General features: G+C 44.8%; 1 protein-coding gene across 2 annotated transcripts in view; it reads right to left on the reverse strand.

Annotated features, from left to right (window-relative positions):
* Nucleotides 1-25,106, reverse strand: part of LOC126248202 (zinc finger protein GLIS2 homolog) — a 235,276-nt gene that overhangs the window by 115,406 nt on the left and 94,764 nt on the right. For both annotated transcript variants that reach the window (XM_049949003.1, XM_049949002.1), the window contains exon 2: nucleotides 14,512-14,563. In XM_049949003.1, the coding sequence (XP_049804960.1) occupies nucleotides 14,512-14,554 (43 nt within the window). In that variant the 5' untranslated portion in view covers nucleotides 14,555-14,563. The remainder of the gene's footprint in view (nucleotides 1-14,511; nucleotides 14,564-25,106) is intronic.

Here is a 25,106-nt window from a genome sequence, read left to right on the forward strand (position 1 = left end):
CACTGACACGCGACCCACACGCGACAGCCTGCTAGCTCTCCAGACGCGGCAGCCGTTTGGAGGGATTCCCTGCGGCAGACCACGTTGTCGTGAGTACACGAAGAAGATCACATATCGTGTCAGAACCTGCGCCTCATGTGCCTCAGGACAGAAAGGGACACTCTATACTCACCTGTTTGGGTTTTTACAACTCACTAGCATTGGCCGATCTGCATACACAAAGCAGTATCGTGCCACACTAACAAATGTATAGTCTCATTTCTTACTTCTCCTCTCTATTAGAGAGCAGTTTTAACAATAGTCGCTCCTAGTTCGATCCTGTATGGATGACCTCACACACTTGTGGAGTCACTCCATGTGCCATCATCCCTCGTCGAACTGCAATATTGGGAAACGTAAAGTTCTGTCCAGCGAGAGAAGAGACCTAGACTAGTGATGTATCCCAACAAGTAGATCTCAGAGACAATCTTCGACGTGAGGAGAGCCTATCACTGTGTCTTCCTACCGTACTACCGTGATCATATGCGTGGGTCTTGGTGCAATCTCAACAGAGTACTGCAGAAGCTCCAGCACACCCTATTGCCGTGGCAACAACGTAGCAACAACACCCGACGTTTAGCCTTATGTGATGTCAGTACTGTGGAATTTGTGAAGTGCTACGGATATTTCTAACAATGTGATTTAGTGCCTCATTCTCAGCACAGTCGTGAACTTTGTGCAATGTGCACGCACAATTTGATGCCCCATGAACCTTGTTTTTTTTCTTAAATTTCTTTCTCTTATGTTGTTTTTGTAATGTATGTTATACCTTGTATGCGTTTGTGTTTTACACTGTAATACTTATTACAGATTACTGTATTGTTCTCCACACCATGTTTTTTTTTTTTTGTATTTTGTGTTTATTGTTGTGTGTATGCAAACAGTGTGCCTGAAGTCCCCATAAACTGAAGCAGATACCACCACTGTCATTGTGAATGGACCATCAGTTCAGGGAACATTTTGTAAAGGTTATTCTTGCTGCAGGGAGACAGAATGAATCGGAGGTTGTAACTAGATTCTGAAAGCTCACAAAGAGATTGTTAACTTATATAGTATCATGTGTGAGTGAGTTCAGGTTAGTTTAATGATTAAAATTGTTGTAACATCTTGGGCATTTAATTGCGGAGCACTCCAACTCAGATTGTAAAGAATAAACTGCTCCATATTTGGCTCAGATGCCTGGGCCATATTTAGAGCGTGAATGTCTGCGTGAATCGGTGTTTGGAAGGGGCTCCCTGGGTATGGATGTGTGATGTGAGTGTTAGTGTTCCATATTAAGAAGGTGAAGTTGGCTACATCATAAATAATCCTCCCTCTATGAGCCGCATTTTTCAGTTGCAGTGATTTTCTTTATAGAGTGCGGCATGTGGAGCCAGTTTGCGAGATTGTTCTTGGGCGATTGACTCACTACCTTGCTCCTAAGTGAGCCAACCGCTCACCAATTACAATCTAAAATGGCGTAGGGGCAATGAGAGGTGGCATGAGCCCCCTCTCATATTTCTGTCTTACGATTCTCCTCTCTAGTTGCATGCGGTGGAGGGTTGTTATTCCTTTACACGCGGACTTCCCATGCAGCGTCTCTCGTCACCCGGGTGGTCCAGTGACAGGCGGGCTCTTCTGACTTTGAAAGGGTAGGCCGACAGGCGCGGGGGGTCGAGTGAATGCTTTCCGGATGCCGGCATTGTCAGGAGACGCGCCCGTTTGGGGCCGGAAGTGGCGGCTGGGCTGGAGGTTCCGTTGCTTCGCAGAAGCTTAGCGAAAACACTTTCTGGCGGGCTACCAGCGAGGCGTGGGAATGACTTATGTACCCAGGCAGCTGTGGCGGGAAAATTCCCGCGCTTTCTGCAAAATAGTAACTGTGATTGGCTTGCTCAGGGCATAGCTCCGTGACGGAGCAAAATCAGCACAGAAATTGGCGCCAAGAATCTCCATTGGTGGAATGGTAGTGCTCCGGCAATGGAGTGGAATTTCCGCCGGTTTTCGAGTTGCTGATTGGAACGTAACCACGGCCACTGTCGTGGGGGCGGGAATGTTGTGTGTTCGGCCTGTACGGGTGCTCTAAGTAGTCGGCTCTCTCCTTTCGGTCGAGGACGTCGAAGCAACCAGCCAACGGCTGGCAGACAAGAAGACAGTTTGGTAATGTATGTCCGCAGCACCGGCAGACAGGGATTTTCCTAGGTGATAATCAGAGCTCAGCAGAGCGCGCCTGTTCGTCTTTTTCTAACTTTGTCCTGTCTTGAGTAGCAGCAATTACTGTTGGGTTAGCTGTGTGTCTCTCTTGAGATTTGAGTGGCAAGGAATTGGCTCCACATACCACCTCGTCTTAAACCTCACGATCTAGTTTAGGGACAACTTCACCTTTACAGTGTTTGTATGAATCTCCAATTTGAGCCAATTTGATGTATTATAAATATTTCCTGTGTTTCTTTTACTATTCTGTGTTTAGTCTTAATAAATCATATTGTTATTTTGGACAGAACTTTCATTCAGTTAATCGATAGAGCAACCCTATCATTCCTCGCTATGCTAATGAAACCTTTGTTTATTTAACTTATTTATCAAATTAAATTATTGCAGGTGCCAAACTCTCTTCTACTCCACTGGCAGGGTTGATTAGAGTCAGTTCGCGTATTTTTTTTATCCTTGTGCAACAGCAAAAGTCGGAGTTAGAATAGGGGGGCTTAGAGCATGATTTACATATGTGGATTCTAGTAGAATTTAGTGATAAATGCACTGCTAGCCCCGGCACCTCGCAAGTTTTTTATAACTTGCTTTTCTAGGTCACCACGAATTATCTCGAACATGTAATAGATCGTTTCTCCCGTCATTTCATATACTGTTAAAACTTGCCTGGTTATTCCGATAACTGAGGACAGAGTATATAGTATTCACCACGTTCTTTACGAGACAGGTAAGCTCATTCACATGCATTCGGCGTCAGAATAAGAGAAGCTGCTATGCAGCACTCGTATCCAAGCACAGAGGCGTCATGGTACCCACCCCATCCTAATAAGTTAAAATCTAACTTTCTTCATCCATAGAATAGATTCTACCATAACCTAACCTCCTTTGACCCTATGAACATAGTATGTAGTACTCACCACGTTGAAACTTCGTGGCAGATTAAAACTGTGTGCCCGACCGAGACTCGAACTCGGGACCTTTGCCCGAGTCTCGGTCGGGCACACAGTTTTAATCTGCCAGGAAGTTTTATATCAGCGCACACTCCGCTGCAGAGTGAAAATCTCATTCTGGACTCACCACGTTCTTTACGAGACACGAAAGCTCATTCACGTGCATTCGGCATCTCTTTAATAACAGAAGTGGCTATGCAGCATTCGTATCCAAGCAGAGAGGTGTCATGGTATCCACCCCACCATAAGAGGTTAACATCCAACCTACTTCATCCATAGAACAGATTGTAATCTAACCTAACCTCCTCTGGCCCTGCCAAAAACTGACCAAGGAGATCGGACCCACTATGACCATGCTATTGGTTGATGTTACCGGCGACCTCTGGCGATGGTGTCTGACGACCGTTGTCGGTGCCATTGTGAACGCAGTGTCAGCTGAATGGGTGTCGAAGTCTGTGTACAGGTACTCTTTTAATGTGGGAAACAAAGACGCGGTTTGTAGTGAAGGTGTTACCGAAATGGGAGGTCTTAGAGGGACGATTTGTCGATATATCGATATATTCACGCACCTGTCAATGTTGCAACCCCCCCCTCACCCCCCCCCCCCTCCCGCGCCATTTCCCTTGTGATCACGCCACAGAAGTGCGCGAAACAACAGCGCCGAGAAAAGAAAAACACCCTTTGCTGCTTCGGATTAGTTCAAATTTCGTCGGATGGTTTTGAACGATCCCAGTGGTTCTACCTTATATATCATAGCAAAATCTCCGATCGTGCTATACTCCTAAGCGGTCAGATGACGTTCGATGGGGTTGCAGGCCCATGATGTCCTTGAAGAAGGGTTAAATCGTCCACTAGGTGTCAGCACTGTCGAGCTTTGTCAAGAACGTCGTCACGTTGTTCATTACACTTTGAGCTGTCATTTTCGACCGCGAAATGTATCGGAAAAAATTTGTGGTAAGGTCTTATGGGACCAAACTGCTGAGGTCATCGGTCCCTAAGCTTACGCACTAGTTAATCTAACTTAAACTAACTTACGCTAAGGACAACACACACACTCACGCCCGAGGGAGGACTCGAACCTCGGACGGGGGGAGCCGCGCGGACCGTGACAAGACGCCTTGACCGCGCGGCTATAATGCGCGGCTGAAATGTATGGGAATCAACGCCCCGAGGAAAGGGGTGGTTTCATAGACGCCCTTTGTGCCACTTCCTGAGGCTCTTTCTTGTTGATTCTGTGTCTGAAATATTTTCCTCGGTCACCCCGAGTAAATTATTTATTATTTATTTACACGTCTAGTTCCGTAGGATCAAACTGAGGAGCAAACCTCCATGGTCATGGAGTGTGTCAGTACATGAAATTACAACACAAAATTAATAACAGATAAAATAAAATGTTTATGGAACCAAAAACAGTCAAGTCATAAGTTTAGGTAAACGGACTCAACAATATAAAGTAAGAAACAGCTTAATTTTTCAAGGAATTCCTCAACAGAATGGAAGGATTGACCTATGAGGAAATTTTTCAGTTTCGATTTGAAAGCGCGTGGATTACTGCTAAAATTTTTGAATTCTTGTGGTAGCTTATTAACAACGGATGCAGCAGTATACTGCATACCTTTCTGCAGAAGATTTAAGGCTCTGAGCACTATGGGACTCAACTGCTGTGGTCATAAGTCCCCTAGAACTTAGAACTACTTAAACCTAACTAACCTAAGTACAGCACACAACACCCAGCCATCACGAGGCAGAGAAAATCCCTGACCCCGCCGGGAATCGAACCCGGGAACCCGGGCGTGGGAAGCGAGAACGCTACCGCACGACCAAAGATTTAAGGAAGTGCGACCCAAATGCACATTGGATTACTGTCGAGTATTAACTGAGTGAAAGCTGCTAATTCTTGGGAATGAGCTGATATTGTTAACAAGAAACGACAGTAAAGAATATGTATACTGAGAGGCCAATGTCAAAAAACCCAGAGTAGTGAACAGGGGTTGACAAGAGCTTCGCGAACTTACATCACTTATTGCCCGAACTGCCCGTTCCTGAGCCAAAAATATCCTCTTAGAATGGGAAGAGTTACCCCAAAATATACCATACGACATAAGTGAATGAAAATAAGCCATGTAGACTAATTTTTGTGTCGACCGATCACTTACTTAAGATTCCGTTCGAATAGTAAAAATGGCAGCATTAAGTTCTGAACGTGGGCTTTCCACGACGGTTTACTACCTATGTGAACATCTAAAAAATCTGAACTGTTCAGTTTCACTAATTATATACCCATTCTCTGAAATTAAAACGCAGAGTTTTGTTGTGTGTTACAAACTGTAAAAGCATAGTCTTCTTGTGTTATTTAGCGTTAGTTTATGTTCAACAAGACATGAACTTGTTTCATGAACTCTACTATTCGAAACAGAGCCAATGTTGCACACAACATCTTTTACTACCAAGCTAGTGTCATCAGCAAACAGAAATATTTTAGAGTTACCTGTAATACTAGATGGCATATCATTTAATATAAATAGGGAACGCTGGGCGTAGCGGTTCTGACCTTCATCGCAGAGTTGTCAAAAGAAGGGATAAAATGTGGGTAAGAGGGTGTGTGACGACGTTCCCATAGTATGAGACATCCACGACGACGTTGGGCAGAATTATGGAGAAATTTGGTACCAATGTGGCATCGTTTACCCACCTTACACCTCACATGATATTCTGAGCTCTGGCCTTTCTTTTTTCGCACGTCTCGACATCTTGCTGCTTGAATCGTAGCCGAGTCCGAGGGTAATGTCGCAGGGCGCCACGCTTTTGCACAATTAGAGAAGAATTTTGAACGCATCTTTGAGCCAAATTTCAAACTTACGCATCGCAATGGGAGACAATTACGCGGTTTCGAATAAGTGATCCTTAAATTATGCTGCGTAGTACAGTATGTTATGTATGTGACACTATGACACCATATGTATTGTCAACTATAAAATTTCAACGTTTCGGCGACTATTGCAAGACGCCCTCCTCAGGGTGTCTTGCTGACTGCTAAATGGGTGCTAGTTTAATTACTTGTATACTATGGATGAGTGCTGTCACTGGATATGAGGGTGAGGAGGAGAGGTTTTAGATGTGCTTTTATTGGTCTTTGCATTACGTGTGGTCATTGGCGGCAACAGGCGTTTTCCATTGGAGTTTCCTTTATTGCATTGCTGGAAAACTCTCGTGTTCAGATAACCTTGAACTTATTGGGCCTGCATACTGGCCAAACAGCCGTTTAGCTTGAGGGGAAGGTTAGAGAGGCTATAGAAATAGCCAAGCGACCTGACAACATGAATAGAGAAGATGCGTACCGACTCCCAGCATCTTGGCTGCCAGCAGTGACAGCTTTGCAGGACAGTTCACGCAAAGCAACAGGCGCGCAGTAGGCCGCAGCGGCGGAGATACTCACAAGGGAACCTCCCCATCGCACCCCCCTCAGATTTAGGTATAAGTTGGCACAGTGGATAGGCCGTGAAAAACTGAACACAGATCAATCGAGAAAACAGGAAGAAGTTGTGTGGAACTATAAAAAAACTAAGCAAAATATATAAACTGAGTAGTCCATGTGCAAGATAGGCAACATCTAGGAGAGTTCGAGTTTAGGAGCGCCGTGGTCCCGTGGTTAGCGTGAACAACTGCGGAGCGAGAGGTTCTTGGTCAAATCTTCCCTAGAGTGAAAAGTTTACTTTCTGTATTTTTGCAAAGTTATGATCTGTCCGTTCGTTCATTGACGTCTCTGTTCAGTGTAATAAGTTTAGTGTCTGTGTTTTGCGACCGGATCGCAAAATCGTGCGATTAGTAGCCGAAAGGACGTGCCTGTCCAATGGAAACCGAAAACATTTGATTGCAAGGTCATAGGTCAACCGATTCCTCCACAGGAAAACACGTCTGATATATTCTATACGACACTGGTGACGGCATGTGCGTACATGACAGGAATATGTTGTCGACCCACCTAACTTGTACACTTGGTGAATGGGTAAAAAGATTCTTCTACCTTGCCCAATTTAGGTTATCTTGTGGATGTGATAATAACTCCCAAAAAAGTGTGAAAACATAAGAGTTTGTCACATAAACTGCAAGAAATAAATGCAACAGTTTCACACTCGCACAGTTTTGTCTGTGCTCTGTCAAAACATGTTTTTAACGTTTTCAAATTTTTCCGTGTGTAGACCGTCAAATCCTGCATATGTCCAAGCAAATCTGAACATGTCCTGGAAATTTGGAGAGCGAAGTTGGTTATATGTGAGTGCCTGAACTTTGATAATTGTCTGAAAATAAAAAAATAAAATTTTCTCCCGAGGGAAGACTTGAACCAGCGACCTATCGTTCCGCAGCTGCACACGCTAACCACGGGACCACGGCGCTCATGAGTTCACACACACCTGGATGTTGCCTATCTTACACATGGACTACTCAGTTTCTATACTTTGCTTATTTTTTCATATTTCCACACAACTTCTTCCTGTTTTCTCGATTGATCTGTGTTCAGTTTTTCAAGGCCTATCCACTGTACCAACTTATAACTAATTCTGAGGGGGGTGCGATGGGGAGGTTCCCTTGTCAGAGTGCTGGCGTGCCCTGGCCGATACTGGGCAGTTAATAAACAGCGTTACGCTGCAGTCACCGCTCAATTTCCTATTCGCTGATTTCCACCAATGGCAAGCGATAAAGGAAAATCCAATGGAAAACGCCTATTTCCGCCAATGACTGCACGCAATGCAAAGACCAATAAAAGAGCACCTAATACCCATCCTCCTCAACCTCATATCTAGTGACAGCACTCCTCCATAGTATATAACTAATTAAACTAGTGCCCATTCAGCAGTTAGCAACAAACCCTCAGGAGGGCGTCTTGCAATAGTCACCGAAGTGTAGGAATTTTATAGTTGACAATGCGGTCACGAACCCAGAAGAATTTTATTGACTGTGACAACGGCCGCGGAAGCCCACATTTACACCATATCATCATCAACATCATTGCCTTGGGGCCTATGTCCCACTTCAACGCGGTGTCGGCCTTGTTACTACGGATTTGGCAGTGTTGGTTGCAGAGGGTGGCCGGATGCCCTTCCTGTAGCCACACCGAAACCCCCGGAACGGAATTAGTGTACCCCAGCTGTCTGCGTCTAGTGTAAGCCATGAAATATCGCGAACGTTTTCAAATGTTTGCGAGTCATGTAACTGAGACAGAACGTGGGACCAGCCAGGTATTCACTTAGCGGGATGTGGAAAACCGCCTAAAAACCACATCCAGACTGGCCGGCGTGCCGGCCCTCGTCGTTAACCCGCCGGGCGCATTAGCGCTCTCGGCTACCCTGGTGGGTCTACGTTTACACCATATGTATCTCTGTTTTTTCATTCATACACATGTTTGTAAAAGACCACGAGTACTCCAGTAACTATATGTACGGAACAAAGATAAAAATATATATCAGTCGCCTTCTGTATGGCTTCAGAACTTATGGAGCCATGAGTAAGCTTGAAAGCCCCCAAGCTCTCTTGCCTTGTCCTATTCCATTTTTTTTTTTTTTTGCCTTGATTCACCTTTCTTTAGTTAAGTTCCTGAATGGTGATGGACAATGAAGGTCATTGGAGCAATGAAATATGGAATGAGAGCTTTCATTTTCTTTAGATAGTATCTAGATTATAGGGCTGGCTCCATAACGTGATAGTTAATCCCACTCCTGTATGTGATTTAAGCGAACATATCGTTACCCAAGGTACATAGTTCTTATTTATATTCTATTCAATATTTGTGTCTTGTAATACTATAGGAATTTTCGCAATAAATCGCTTTGTGAGACCAAAATTTTTCTATTATTTAGTAGTTGAATTTCATCTTTATTATCAGGGCCCTTTGCCAGATAAGAGTGATTAGCTATTACATAATCGTAAACAGAATTATGTCGAAGCCCCAGCTCTTAAACTGGCCACGAAGAGGTCACATCATAATTTCCTCCATAAATTGTTTGTTGTGTGATAGGAATTGTGGCACCTTGCAAGCTTATAATACCTTTGTAATACGAGAGGGATGGTATTACTACATAGTAATCGTTCTCTCTAATACTGTACTATGTCGCCATTGGGATTTGTTGCAAAAGCTTATGTGTGTCCAAGTGACATACGGTAAACAACATTTCTTCACACACATTATAGTTTTGTATAGCAAGGAAGAAGGAATGAAGGGAGATTCGAGTTTAACGTCCTGTCAAAACCGTGGTATCTGAAGGGAAAAGGAACAGTTGCCTTATTTGCTTAAGCACGGAAAATCTAAATGTGGATGGCCGAACGGTGATCTGAACGTAGCTCTTTTGGAATGAGAGATCGACATGCTGATAATCACTGTGCCATCTCGCTCTGCTGAGAGTTGGCACGAGCCCCCTCTCATATTTCTATCTTACTTTGAGTAATTCGAATTTCCTCTCTAATTGCATGCAGTGAAAAGTTTCTATTCCTTCACACGCGGACTTCCCACGCAGAGTCTCTGGTCACCCGGGTGGTCCGGTGACTGGCGGGTTCTGCTGATCTTGAAAGGGTTAAGCCGACGGGTGTGAGGGAGTCGAGTGAATGCTTTCCAGACGCCGACGTTGTCATAAGAGCGGGGGCGACACGCCCACAGGGGCCTGACGGAGCGGCTGGGCTAGAGATTCCGTTACTTCGGAGAAACTTAGTGAAAACACTTTCTGGCAGGCTACTAGCGAGGCGTGGGAATGACTTGTGTTCCCAGGCAGTCTTGGCGAGCAAATTTCCGCATTTTCTGCAAAATCATAACTGTGATTGGCTTGCTCATGGGATAACTCCGTGACGTAGCAAAATCGGCGCAGAAATTGGTGCCAAGTATCTCCATTGGTGGACCAGTAGTGCGTCGGCAATAGAGTGGAATTTTCCGCCGGTTTTCGAGTTGCTGATTGGAACGTTTAACCACGGCCACTGTCGTGGGGGCGGGAATGTTCTGTGTTTGGCTTGTACAAGTGCTCTTGAGAGAGTCGGCTCTCGCCCTTCGGTCAGAGTAGGTTACAAGACTGAACTCTCGCTGCTCTGGACAGCCTGTCTTCCGTTGGCTGTCTAATATACTTTCATTTAATTGTAGCTGTTTGACGAAGTTGCTGAAGTTTGGACTTAAACGTAACTTTCCGAGTACAGTTGGCAATTGAGCGCTCTGCGTACAAGCGGCCTATGTTGTCCGTCTTGAGCAGTTTTGGCTAAAGTTGACCGTATCGGAGTTACTGTGTGACTTCCTTGTTAAAATCAATCACTGTACCGTCAGTGATTGTGTGGCGAGCCTTCTTCGTCTCCCTCAGAGGCGCATTTGTATTGATAGGAAGTCTTTAGTCTGGAACAACCAGACCAGGATAATTTGTTTCGGGCTATACTCGCGACATTATCATCACCACGACGGGACATCGAAGCAACCAGCCATCGCTTCCAGTACGCCAGATCGTGTCCTTGCAGTTAAGAAGACAGCTTGGTAATGTATGACCGCAGCACCGGCAGATTAGGGAATTTTGGTCTGTGATAATCAGAGCTCAGCAGAGCGCACCTGTTCCCGTCTTTTCTTACGTTGTTCTGTCTTGGATGTCCATTGTCTGAGTTCTCACTACTGTAGCAGCAATTAATGTTGGGTTGGCTGGGTGTTTCTCTTAAGATTTGAGTTGCAAGGAATTGGCTCCACATACAACTTGGTCATTAAACGTCACAAGCTAGTGTATGGACAACTTCACCTTCACAGCATTTATTTGAGTATCCAATCTGACGTATTGTAAATGTTTCATGTGTTTTGTTTATTATTTTGAGTTTAGTCATAATAAATCAAATTGTGGCCGACCGGTGTGGTCGTGTGGTTGTAGGCGCTTCAGTCCGGAACCACGTGACCACTACGGTCGCGGGTTCGAATCCTGCCTCGGGCATGGATGTGTGTGATGTCCTTAGGTTAGTTAGGTTTAAGTAGTTCTAAGTTCTAGGGGACTGATGACCACAGATGTTAAGTCCCATAGTGCTCAGAGCCAAATCAAATTGTTATTTTGGACAGAATTTTCATTCTGTGGATCGGTAAAGCAACCCCTTCATTTCTCACTACGTTAATGAAACTTTCCTATATCAAATTAAATTATTGCAGGTGCCAAAGTCTTTTCTACTCCACTTGCAGGGTCGATGACAGTCATTTCGTGTTTCTTCTTAATCCATGTGCAACAGCAAAAGTCGGAGATAGAAAAGGGGAGGGGGGAGGGGGTGCTTAGTGCATCATTTCCATATGAAGATTCTAAAAGAATTTAGTGTTAACCGGCACCTCGCACTATGTCGGTAAGTAGTCTATCGCAAGTCGAACATCATGCGAGGTATCACATATCATGTAACGATAATCTGAAATAGGAGAAGCAACCAAAATTACTGTCTTGTCATACACCATACAACGTGTCTCTCTGCTGGGAAGGCGTATGGGTACCTTTAATGAACCTCTGTCTCTCAATAACTCTACGACACAGAGCCATAATTTCAGTGACACAACTGTGAAAACTAAACGCAACGCATTTTAACGCAGATGACTATAAAATACGGCCCTACGTAGTGAAACTGACGATGACACATTGTATTTCTGTCTCATAAGTGCCGACCGGTGTGGCCGAGCGGTTCTAGGCGCTTCAGTCTGGAACCGCGCGACCACTACGGTCGCAGGTTCGAATCCTGCCTCGGGCATGGATGTGTGTGATGTCCTTAGGTTAGTTAGGTTTAAGTAGTTCTAAGTTCTAGGGGACTGATGACCTCGGCAGTTAAGTCCCATAGTGCTCAGAGCCATTTGGACTGATGACCTCAGATGTTAAGTCTCATAGTGCTTAGAGCCATTTGTCTCATAAGTAAGTAAAATAAACAGAGATGATGGCGGGATATTCTGAAATTGAATGAAATATAAAATTCAATATATCGATATATTTATTCATAAAAACAGGATTTAAATTCAATGTTGGTCAATATAATACATTGATTACACTTTATATTGTATTCGTAAAGTAAAGTGATCTGATTGGCACTTGACAAAGATTCAACCAAGGTTTATGATTCGCCTTTAATTGTGACTTTAAATGGATAATGCGATCTGACTGTGATTAATACGAGTGGGAGACATTGTGAACTGAACCCTGAAACAAACTGCTACAGAAGAGCACTTGAATCGGACTACAAACGCTGCTGCTGTGGGCTGTAGTAGAGTAAGAGAAATCACTCTAAACATTCCTAGTGCCGGTGCTGCGAAGTTCCCACCATACACATGTAGAAAACTCGTGATGCAATGCCTAGCGCGCCTTTGTGTCGAGTCGGGCGGTGGACGAGCATCACCTCGTCTCTTTCGGATACACCATCGCGCGCAGACTCCAAAGCACTCCGTCTTCAGGCCACAAGTGGCCCAGCGGGACCATCCGACCGCCGTGTCATCCTCAGCTGAGGATGCGGATAGGAGGGGCGTGTGGTCAGCACACCGCTCTCCTGGTCGTTATGATGGTTTTCTTTGACCGGAGCCGCTACTATTCGGTCGAGTAGCTCCTCAATTGGCATCACGAGGCTGAGTGCAACCCGAAAAATGGCAACAGCGCATGGCGGCTGGATGGTCACCCATCCAAGCGCCGGCCACGCCCGACAGTGCTTAACTTCGGTGATCTCACGGGAACCGGTGTATCCACTGCGGCAAGGCCGTTGCCCGCCCAGACTCCAAGCCAAAACCCAAATCGTTTCCATAGGACGCGACCGAATTTCGTATGCACTCCTCCACAGTTCGCCACCGAATCCCCTGCTCCTCACACTATCTGCCTGACCTCGAAAAAGATACGGATTGAGTTTCCGCCAACAAACTAAAACTGTCAACGGAAAACTGAGAAAACTCTCCTGCGCCATTTGTTCATCATTTTGCATACCGCACAGTTTCCGTCCATAAGACGGGAAAAAATGTTCCTCCAATCCCAGTTCATTGAGAAGCGTCCGCTGTGACGATTCCTGACGTCACGTACCACGGTTCAATGAACACACTATTACGAGGGTGAGTCAAATGAAAACCTTAAATTTGTAATAACAAATCGAAATTTCGCGCCGTTATCCTGTAAGTTGGTAAGCGTGCTACAAACAGCGTGCAGAATGGCCTGTAGCTGGCTGCATAGTGCAGATGCACACATACCGTCGCAGTATCAGTATAAAGATGAGCGCCCCACTTGCGACTTGCACCAGGGAAGAACAGCGTTATGTTATTCGGTTTTTGCGTAGTGAAGGTGTGAAACCTTCTGAAATTCATCGACAAATGAATCTTCAGTACGGTGATGCATGTTTGTCACAGCAGCAAGTCTACGACTGGAGTAAGAAGTTCGCAAATGGTGTGACTTCAGTGGAAGATGTTCCTCGTCCAGGTCAGGCACAACGAGTTGTGACTCCACAGAACATTGCAGCAGTTGAAGCCATAGTGAAGGAAAGCAGCCGAGTGACACTGAATGACATTGCAGCATGTTTACAGATTAGTCATGGGTCAGCACACCACATTGTGCATGATGTGCTCCAGTTTCACAAAGTGTCTGCAAGATGGGTGCCACGGCAGATGACTCCTGAAATGAGAGAACGACGTGCTGATGCTTGTGAAGAACTTCTTCGGCGCTTTGAACGAGAAGGTGATGGCTTCCTTGCAAGAATCGTTACTGGGGACGAAACCTGGGTTCACTTCCAGCAACTGGAAACGAAGAGAGCAAGCAAGGAATGGCGCCATTCCTCATCACCAAAACAAAAGAAGTTTCTAACAGAACCATCAGCAGGTAAGGTTATGATGACTCTCTTTTGGGACGAAAAATGCGTCATTTTGGAGCATTACATGCCTAGAGGGACCACTGTCACCAGTGTATCATACACATATCTCCTAAAAAATCATCTGCGGCCTGCAATCAATTGCTGTCAGCAGGTGTCCTTTTGCAACATGACAATGCAAGGCCCCACACTGCCGGTACAACAGTTGCAATAATCACAGACCTGCATTTTTAGTGTCTTCGTCATCCACCATACTCACCAGACCTTGCCCCAAGTGATTTCCATATGTTTGGACCACTCAAAGACGCAATGGGAGGAAAGAAGTTCCGTTCTGATAAAGAGGTACGCCACGCGGTGCATGAGTGGTTGCGCGGACTACCAAAATAATTTTTTTCTAAAGGAATTTATGCACTTTGCAAGCACTGGAGGACTTGCATTGAGCGTGGGGGAGATTATGTTGAAAAGTGATACAGCTTTGTACCACTTCTGCACAATAACTAATATTTAAAAAAATATTTAAGGTTTTCATTTGACTCACCCTCGTAGTTTGTGTGCACGGGAAACCACGCGATCCGGAGCATCTATGTGACCTGGAAAAAAATACAACAACATTCTCAGTCACCCAGTGTCTGGCCACCAGTGATGTTTCCATGAAATGTTTTCGTCAGTCAAGCTGATATCGATTTTAGCTTAAGCACAAAACGATATTTGGCCTTTTGCCGAAACGGTGGACTGCGCTTCGCGTAGTTAGGGAACAACTGCTGCTCTCACATTCCTATGCAATCCTGCCAAAGAAGTTGTGAGAACTGTTTCTTTTTTCCTCTGGCTACGGGGACAATACGCCGAGACCTCACATCCCCCTCCCCTTACACCCCTTGCTGCTGGCTCTTCGCTCCTTGTAACCAGTGACCCCCCACGGCTAGGCCAGGACCCTTGCGGCAGCTTCTGCCATGCAAATGCGCCAGCCCGGCTGGCCTTCTTAGTGTCAGAACTAGCACCATTAAGCCTCACCGCCACAGCCGTGGCTGCGCGACCAGAAACATGTGCTGGTCTCCTCCACCTCAAGAAACTACATGCATCTAGCTATGACAGAATTCAGTGTTACAATCACTGTCAATACTCTCTAATGATCTCGTTGGCCACAGAGCACGTGATTATCACTTCGACCGAGTAAACGAAGAGGAAGGAAGATGACTCGAAAGGATCTGCCGTCTTCCAGTCATTTACCAAATGGTTCAAATGGCTCTAAGCACTATGGGACTTAACTTCTGAGGTCATCAGTCCCCTAGAACTTAGAACTAAAACCCAACTAACCTAAGGACATCACACACATCCATGCCCGAGGCAGGATTCGAACCTGCGACCGTAGCGGTCGCGCTGTTCCAGACTGTAGCGCCTAGAACCGCTCGGCCAAAACGGGCGGCCAGTCATTTAGCACATTGGATCAGGTGCTACTAACGATGATTTTCTGTGTTATAAACTCACTGGTCAAAAGTCATGGGAATGGATTGTCTAACTTGAGAATGTGACGTATATGACGCCTGAATGTTGACACGTATGGTATGAGCGTAGACACAATACCTCAGCAGACTGTTACAGACAGCTTTATAGTGAACACGGCAGCACATCGCGGGTTAGTCGACTTTGAATGTGGGATGATAGTCAGTGTAAGATGCAATAGTCACAGTACTTGCACATCAGGGAAGAGTTTTGAGCTTGGAACACTTTTCAGACTTCCATCGCTTGCCAGCCCTGTAACAGAAGTTTAATATATTTTGTTGTTGCATTTATGAATGATAACATTCACTTTTTGTGCGCTTTCGTCTATTTCTGAAATTACGGAAGGTACTCCGCGAAATTAAGGTTCTTCCAAATGTGAAAACATGTTCCAAGGTACAATGGTCTCAGGTACTACATCGTCATATACCTTGGAACAGATATTCCAGTGAAAATTAAAAGCACTGCAATCGAGAAAAATCTTGTGAATACTGTATTTAGTCGTCTATCTGTTACGTTATTAGGTTAATACACACTAATAATCAGTAAGTGAAATAAAATACAGCAGAAGTGTTATAAAAAACCAGATATAAGTTAAACACATTTTGAAACTGAAGCTGTTGGAAACGAACACAAATTTCCAGTTCCAAGGCAGGTACAATTGTTAAAATATTACCGAAGCTCAGTTGATTTGCAAAATTCATATGTTCCCTGGTAAAAGATCTTCTGCTTCAAGTTACTAGATGGTGCACGGCCGACGAAGTACGGCTTCACCGTTCAAACGTTATACAGGGTAAAAATTAATAAAACAGACAAACTGCAGGGACGGATCGCTGACTGGAAATGGAAGGAAAAAAGGTCTTATGAACATGTTTCCGAAAACGCATCGTTGCCACGGTAGATGGTGCTGAGAAATAAAAGTTCCTCTGACCACATGACGTGTGTTCCTTGTGTTTCGCAGGCTGTGTGATTGACGCAGCGTATTGTAAGCAGCGCAATAGCCCGGTATTCATGTCGGGAACAAGCCAAGATAGTGTTTGTGTACGGCCAACCACATGGAAATGGTCAAGAGGCAGCAGTGCTATGTCAAAACTAGTACCCTCACAGACACCAACGACATCACACAATATTTCAAACCCTTTTCGGGCGTTTGTGTGATCATGGATCGTTTCAGACAGACGAACGTGCAGGGAGAGGGCGGACTGTGCGCGCACCAGATTTGGAGGACCGGATTCTGCAAGATACTAACCCCAGTACAAGCTCCAGGCAAGTGCCAACCAACATGGTGTAACCCAAAGTACGATTACGTGCATCCTGCATGACAACAGCTACTGTCCGTATCAGTTGCAACGAGTGCAAGGATTATCAGCAATGGGTTTTCCTCTATTGGAAGGATTTTGTATATGATTTTTGCACCGGGTCATCACAATTATGTGATTTCTGTCATCAGTCCTCTTTAACGACGAAGCAACCTTTACCATAACAGACATCATGAATCTGCATAATCGTTTTCTCTGGGCTACAGACAATCTTCGACGAGTGGTTGAGGCGTCTCGTCAGCATCTGTTCAGCATCAGTGTGCGGGCGGAGATTCACGGCGACCACTTTTTTGGACCGGTTATTATTCCACAACGCCTCGACGGAGGTACGTACCTGGATCTCCTGCAGAATACTCTGGCTGGGCTGCTTGAGACTGTGCCTTCGGCAATACGAAGGGTTATGTGGTTTCTGCATGGTGCAGCATCAGCCCACTTTCGCATTACAATTCGCCGACACCTCAATATCTTCCAGAACTTTGGATAGGACGCGGAGGCTCTGTAGCATGGTGTTGTGTACATAGTTCCGCGTAGTCAGCGTGTACACAACTTTCCCACTAGAGCGCGCCCCGCTAAGCACAACAGCGCAGGCGCAGTGCTCGTCCGTCTCCGCACTACGAGATGGCGCTGCCTTAGAGACGGAACAAATTCTGCTTCCGCCGATCCGCGTATTAATATGTAACGCAGCCAATGAGATTTCTGCTAACGTAGAACCTTTTCTTCTCGCGGATCACACTCGCGCAGTGATACCTGAACGCGCGAGGTATTATAACGAGTGTACAGACCTCCGATTACGCAGTCTGCAATTGTCTGCACCAGTCTGTACCAGTCTATAGTCAAGTTTCAGTCTGCACCCAAGAAGATTATCATATTCCTGTACATAGCCATGAAGCGAAATGTATAGACATTTTGTCAAGTATCAGAGATATGTGAGAATAAGATTAACGTACCAAGACCAAAGGAACTTCAGATTGTCAATTGTAAATAGCATCCAGAATCAAGTTAAGTCAGGTTTATGCTTTTTATTATTTTAATAAACGTGTGTGAAAATTAATCAAGTTCTGTTTAAAGTTGGTTACCGTCAATCTGCTACTCTAAGCGTGCAAGTGGCATTTCTATCATCTGACATAACGGTAGAAGATAAACACGCCACGATAAGACCACGAGACATATTGCTGACACTCTCCTACTTCGTTAGAGCGACAAGTCAAATAATCTGATGGTGTGTGTACCGAAGGTCTTACAGTACGCACACCACACATGGGATGCCAGATCGCCCGACTTAAACCCCCTGGGGGCATCTGAAAAGCGTTGCGTGTGCTGAACCAGTTCCTGATGTGAAGACCCTTCAATAGCGTGTTCACGACGCCTGTGATGCTATTCGGAGAGAGGCCAGAACGTGCGAAAGAGTGCAGCAATCCATGATGCGAAGTGTGAACGCGTGCAGTGCATCCAACGAACGCCACTTCGAACATCTGCTGTGAAGTGGATGTGATGCAGCTCTGTGCTGTGTTCCGGAATGATTTGTTGTCATTGCACGCACACCGTCCATATCCGAACACATGTTCATAGGACCTCTTTTCCTCCTTTTCCAATCAGGAATCCGTCCCTACAGTTTGCCAGTTTTATTAACGTTTACGTTTCTAGCATTTGTAGACATAAAGAAAGCTTTTGACAGTGTTGACTGGAATACTCTCTTTCAAATTCTGAAGGTGGCAGGGGTAAAATACAGGGAGTGAAAGGCTATTTACAATTTGTACAGAAACCAGATGGAAGTTATAAGAGTCGAGGGACGTGAAAGGGAACCAGTGGTTGGGAATGGAGTGAGACAGGGTTGTAGCCTCTCCCCGATGTTATTCAGTCTGTATATTGAGCTAGCAGTAAAGGAAACAAAAGAAAAATTCGCAGTAGGTGTTCAAACCCATGGAGAAGAAATAAAAACTTTGAGGTTTGCCGATGACATTGTAATTCTGTCAGAAACAGCAAAGGACTTGGAAGAGCAGTTGAACGGAATGGATAGTGTCTTGAAAGGAGGGTGTAAGATGAACATCAACAAAAGCAAAACGAGGATAATGGAATGTAGTCGAATTAAGTCGGGTGATGCTGAGGGAATTAGATTAGGAAATGAGACACTTAAAGTAGTAAAGGAGTTTTGTTATTTGGGGAGCAAAATAACTGATGATGGTCGAAGTAGAGAGGATATAAAATGTAGACTGGCAAAGGCAAGGAAAGCGTTTCTGAAGAAGAGAAATTTGTTAACATTGAGTATAGACTTAAGTGTCAGGAAGTCGTTTCTGAAAGTATTTGTATGGAGTGTAGCCATGTATGGAAGCGAAACATGGACGATAAATAGTTTGGACAAGAAGAGAATAGAAGCTTTCGAAATGTGGTGCTACAGAAGAATGCTGAAGATTAGATGGGTAGATCATATAACTAATGAGGAGGTACTGAATATTATTGGGGAGAAGAGAAGTTTGTGGCACAACTTGACTAGAAGAAGGGATCGGTTGGTAGGACATGTTCTGAGGAATCAGGGGATCACCAATTTAGTATTGGAGGGCAGCGTGGAGGGTAAAAATCGTAGAGGGAGACCAAGAGATGAATACACCAAGGAGAGTCAGGAGGATGTTGGTTGCGGTAGGTACTGGGAGATGGAGAAGCTTGCACAGGATAGAGTAGCATGGAGAGCTGCATCAAACTAGTCTCAGGACCTAAGACCATAACAACAAAGACCATAACAACAACGACAAACTTAATTAATACGGAGCCCGCATCTCGTGGTCGTGCGGTAGCGTTCTCGCTTCCCACGCCCGGGTTCCCGGGTTCGATTCCCGGCGGAGTCAGGGATTTTCTCTGCCTCGTGATGGCTGGGTGTTGTGTGCTGTCCTTAGGTTAGTTAGGTTTAAGTAGTTCTAAGTTCTAGGGGACTTATGACCACAGCAGTTGAGTCCCATAGTGCTCAGAGCCATTTGAACCATTTTTTGAATTAATACGGTTACTGTATTTTTGTATTGTTCCAAATGTAATTGTTGTACATATTTATGTAATGAATTATTTGATGGACCCGGAGGAGATAACAGTTGTCACTCCCTTATTTTGAGGACAACTGTAGTGAGTTCATCAGAGACGTAACGCTACTATAAGGGTGCCACGGATATCGACGAAAGGGGCGCAGCTGTTGCGAGCAGGAAAGAGAGTCGAGGAAAATATTGTTGTCAACATCCTGATTGCGCCACGGAGGCCACAAGGAATCTACAACCGTTGGGCCTATGAACTTCCTTCATACCACGAACAAATAGCGAAGGATAAACAGGGCCGACGCCATGATTCTGTGGAAATGAAGTAAGTCCTGCCACCGCAAAATGCCGCACTGAATGCCGGAAGAAACGGTGTCGTGCCGGCCGGAGTGGCCGAGTGGTTCTAGGCGCTACACTCTGGAACCGCGCGACGGCTACGGTCGCAGGTTCGAATCCTGCCTCGGTAATGGATGTGTGTGATGCCCTTAGGTTAGTTAGGTTTAAGTATTTACAAGTCTAGGGGATTGATAGTGCTCCGAGCCATTTGAACCAAACGGTGTCGTATCGCACTGCTAAAGGAAAAAATATGACTTACAACCGTAAGAGTGAAGGCTAGTCCTCTGGCGAAGATACTATTGTCAGACATAGCACTTCGAATTGTCTCGTACAGCAGCCATTCAGCACATACAATTTTGAGGTTGTGCAGTCATCAGCACAAAATTGGTAACAGTGTGAACAGCTTAAACAGTGAAGTAGGGTCATATTATTCATAATGGAAAGTAGCAGACATGGTTACTATCTAGGATTTGCCCAACGAAGTTAATCAACACAAACGTATCATGTATGCCATAAGACCGAGCGAGGTGGCGCAGTGGTTAGCACACTGGACTCGCATTCGGAAGGACGACGGTTCAATCCCGCGTCCGGCCATCCTGATTTAGGTTTTCCGTGATTTCCCTAAATCGCTCCAGGCAAATGCCGGGATGGTTCCTTTGAAAGGGCACGGCCGACTTCCTTCCCCATCCTTCCCTAACCCTATGAGACCGATAACCTCGCTGTTTGGTCTCTTCCCCCAAACAACCAACCAACCTATGCCATAAGATGTCCTCAACACACTATTCCACCTCAAAAAAATGTTCGGCAAGTTATTTCAGTGACTTATGGATACGGGATCATTCACAAAAAGGGCAAGGAATGACGGGTGTCCTTGTACAATTCACACACTGTATGTGGAGAAGCGAATGTTGCGACGAGTAGAAGATGAACGTGAAATAAGTGTACAAGCAATTAGAGCGCTTAGTGGCATAAGCTACGCACTTTTGTGGTCAATTATGCACGAACACTCTATCCATATCACCTACAGCGGGTGCAAGATTTCAGGCTACAAGACCATTACGCCATATCACAGTTACGACAATGATTTCTAGGATGGAGTGCTGAAAATCCACAGTTTGCATCTTAGTTACAGTTGAGGCAGGATTTACACAAAGTGGGCTAATAAATTGCCACAATAACCACGTGTGGACAGATGTACTAGGAGTAAAAAAAAAGGAAAAAAAAATTGTCTTGGGCGGAGCTTGTGTAGTACGCATTTCTGCCGCTAGGTGTGTATAGCAAATTATTGCCAGTTCAGTGCTGCAGGTGTTGCGACTTGCCTTGTTCTGTTCATCTACAGTGATTGTTTTAGTAGCGCTGTTTTATTCTTGTTTGGTTTTCTTTGATGGCAAGTTTAAACGTACAACGTGCAGCTCTGAATTTTTTTTTCTACTCAGTAAAAATACTGCTGAAACTGTTTTAATGTTGAAAACAGCTTACCAAGATGACGCTATGGGAATAACTCAAGTGTACGAGTAGTCTGCTCGATTTAAAAATGGCGACATGTCGATTGATGACAAATTTCGTTCTGCATGTCCATCAACTGCCCGAATCGACGAAAAGTTTGTTTCCCCAAGTCAGATCGTCAATCAAACCTTCCATTTGGAAGTTTTAAGAAGATTGCACAACAGTGTTCGTCAAAAGAGACCCGATTTATGGCAGACAGTTAACTGGTTCTTTCACCACGACAACGCACCTGCACACACAGCCACCACTGTTATGACTGTTTTTGGCTAAAAATGGCATGTTTCCGCTGCCACACACACCTCACGCGCCTGACCAGCTCCGTGCGACATTGTCTTATTTCCATGCATGAAAAGCGGCATGAAAGGACACCGATTTGATAACACTGAAGAAGTCAAGAAAAAAGCAAGGGAACCCCTGGCATCCATTTCTAAAGATGACTACAAAAAATTTTCGAACATCATGATGATGATGATGATGTTTGGATTGTGGAGCGCTCAACTACGCGGTTATCAGCGCCCGTACAAATTCCCAATCTTTTCTCAGTCCAAACTTGCCATTTGCGTGAATGAAATTTTCGAACAGTGAAGCATCGGTTGGACAAATCTATTAGTTGTAATGGTGAGTATTTTGAAGGAGATAGCGTTGTTTTGTAAACAATTTGAATATATATAACTTTTAAAAACTAATTGCGGTTTTTTTCTGGTACCCCTCGTAAATCCACGAGCAATCATGGAAGTAAAGCGTCAGGTTCACTTTAGGATCAGTTTGTGGACAGGAACTGTGGGTGGTCAAATTAACATGTGTTGTTTACCAACAATTTTACAATTTTTGCGTGACAAATTACTTGCGCTATTGGAGGACGTTACCCTTGCAGAAAGAAACGGATATGCTTTACACACGACGGAGCATCATTCCATTTCCTACTCCTCGTACTACCTACCGTGCCTAATACAGTCGTTTATTGAGCGATGGACTGGCTGAGGAGGTCCAGTAGCATGGCCTCCCAGTTGACCTGACTATAATCGCTCGTATTTCTGGCTACGGGAACACATAAAGGTACTGGTGTCTTTCATACCCATCGACGACGTGTACACGTTACAAAAGCGTGTGTCTGCCGGCCGCTGTGGCCGAGCGGTTCTAGGCGCTTCAGTCTGGAACTGCGCGACCGCTACGGTCGCAGGTTCGAATCCTGCCTCGGGCATGGATGTATGTGATGTCCTTAGGTTAGTTAGGTTTAACTAGTTCTAAGTTCTAGGGGACTGATGACCTCAGATGTTAAGTCCCATAGTGCTCAGAGCCAAAAGCGTGTGTCTCTTGCATATGACCAAATCGGAGGGCTGCCAGGTATGTTCGCACGAGTTTGTGGTTCTTTCCAGAGAGGTGAAAAACTTGTATGACTGAGTGGTAAATTCACAGACCATGTCCTGTATTACCAACAGACATGGCTATCATAGTACTGAATGGCTCATATGTCAACAATTGTTTTGCTCTGCACGTATGTTATTAGCACTATTTTTTCTAATTTTAACCACTACTATTTCCTGTTAAAATATGAGACTATTTTAACGCCTAATATTCAATTATAAAACTTAAACTTTAGCTGCCAAAAATATCACACATCTCAATAAGGTTAATTAGAAGACTCAGTTCACTATGCCGGAGGAGATAGACTTGCGCGTGCAAATTCAAGCGGCGTACCACAGACGGTGTCGTCAAATGTGTTCTTCGTTTGGTTTCCTAAAACCGACTAAAACAGACAAAAAATGGACATGGGACGGAAGTAAGGATCGAACTCTCGACGAAGGCTGGGCAGTCTCGTGGCTATCATCTATGCTCTGAGAACAATTGACTGTAAGATATCTGGCGGGCCGCTTGAATTTTCGCGCGCGACGGCCTGACTGGATAACTTCAACGCTAATTAAGTCGGAAACGGCGCAACGTATCGATTTTATTAATTAATAATTATTTTGCAGTACAAGCTACCCAGCAACTCTTACACGCTTTTCGGACTGTTTCTGGCCACCCTGTATACAAACACGTAAATTAAGCCAATGTTGCTCGTAAACCGCTGGAAAAATCAGGAATTTACAGAATATCGTTTAGCTGTGGGGGCGTGTACGTGGGTACTACTAAAGAGGAAGGAAGGAAGATTGAGTTTAACGTCCTGTCCACATTGAGGTCAATAGAGACGGAACACAAGCTCGGCCTGTGGGGAAGGATTTTGGCCGTGGCCTTTCAAAGGAATCATCCCGACATTCGCCTGACGCGATTCAGGGAATCACGGAAAACCTAAATCTGGATGGCTGGACGCAGGTTTGAATCGTAGTCCTCCCGAATGCGAGTCCAGTGTGCTAACTAATGCACCACCTCGCTCGGTACCTACTACTACTAAAAGAAAGGTCGAAAAACGACTAGAACACAAAGGTAACTGTAAAAGGTAAGAAACTAACAGATCAACTGTTGTGGAACACACTTTACAGCGAGGAGACCATCGGATGCGATCTGATTAGACTCGGATAAGCGCAGCCACAATCGAATAATATAGAAGGCTATACTGATGGGCCACAGAGATGGCTGAACACCTCAATAATTTTAATAGGAAGTGGAGGGTGTGAAACTAAATCTGAATGCCGTTGCCGAACAAGATGAATACCATTCTTCCACCATGGATGATTATGCTGAAGTTCGCAAAACTTGTAACGTCACGTCTCTGCGCGGGAGCTAGCAGAAACGGAATTTTACTTCAGCCAGTAGCGAGCCAGAGTGCGCAACGGACCTCCGGAATAGCTAAAACATCCCTTTGAAGATGTCCCACGTAGATGGGGACGAAACGTTGGGTTTCAGCACGATATTCATCCGAATACGTCATAATAGCCCGGAATATAAGTGTGACACAGTATATTACACGATCGGTCAATTGCCTTCCAAAAATGTCATAATTTTCGACCGCAAATAATGTTCTAGGATCCAGCAGCAGCAGTATGTTAAGAATACAATTCATCGCGAACTTTCTCTTAGTTTTTCGTGAACAGGGATGACGTGCACTAGAGTCTGACGTGAGACTGATTATATAAACCTGAGGTAGGAAAACATATTCACTATACAAACTAATAGGAATGTTGTCAGGGCCTCGTAACCTGATCAATTTGACTACTCTTAATTTTTTTCAATTCCGGTGATGTTTATTTATCTCTCATTTGTTAATGTGTGCGGCGCTCAAATTTTGGTACGGTAGTAGCACCCTCACCTGTGAAGGTGTTTTTAAATCTGGAATCCAATGTTTCGTATACTGTACGTTGGATCAGAACACCTTGGTTTTCAGTTCGATGATCCTTATCTTCAATAAACTAGGCTTTCCGGAGAGAAGATTATGTTTGTGGTACCCTGACATTCCATTTTGTTACAGAGACGTAAAAAGTGGATTTAGGTAGTTGTAGCTCCTGGGGAAAGCCTCTAACGGA

Source organism: Schistocerca nitens, chromosome 3 (genome assembly GCF_023898315.1).
Source record: "Schistocerca nitens isolate TAMUIC-IGC-003100 chromosome 3, iqSchNite1.1, whole genome shotgun sequence".
In the NCBI taxonomy this organism is placed as follows: domain Eukaryota; kingdom Metazoa; phylum Arthropoda; class Insecta; order Orthoptera; family Acrididae; genus Schistocerca; species Schistocerca nitens.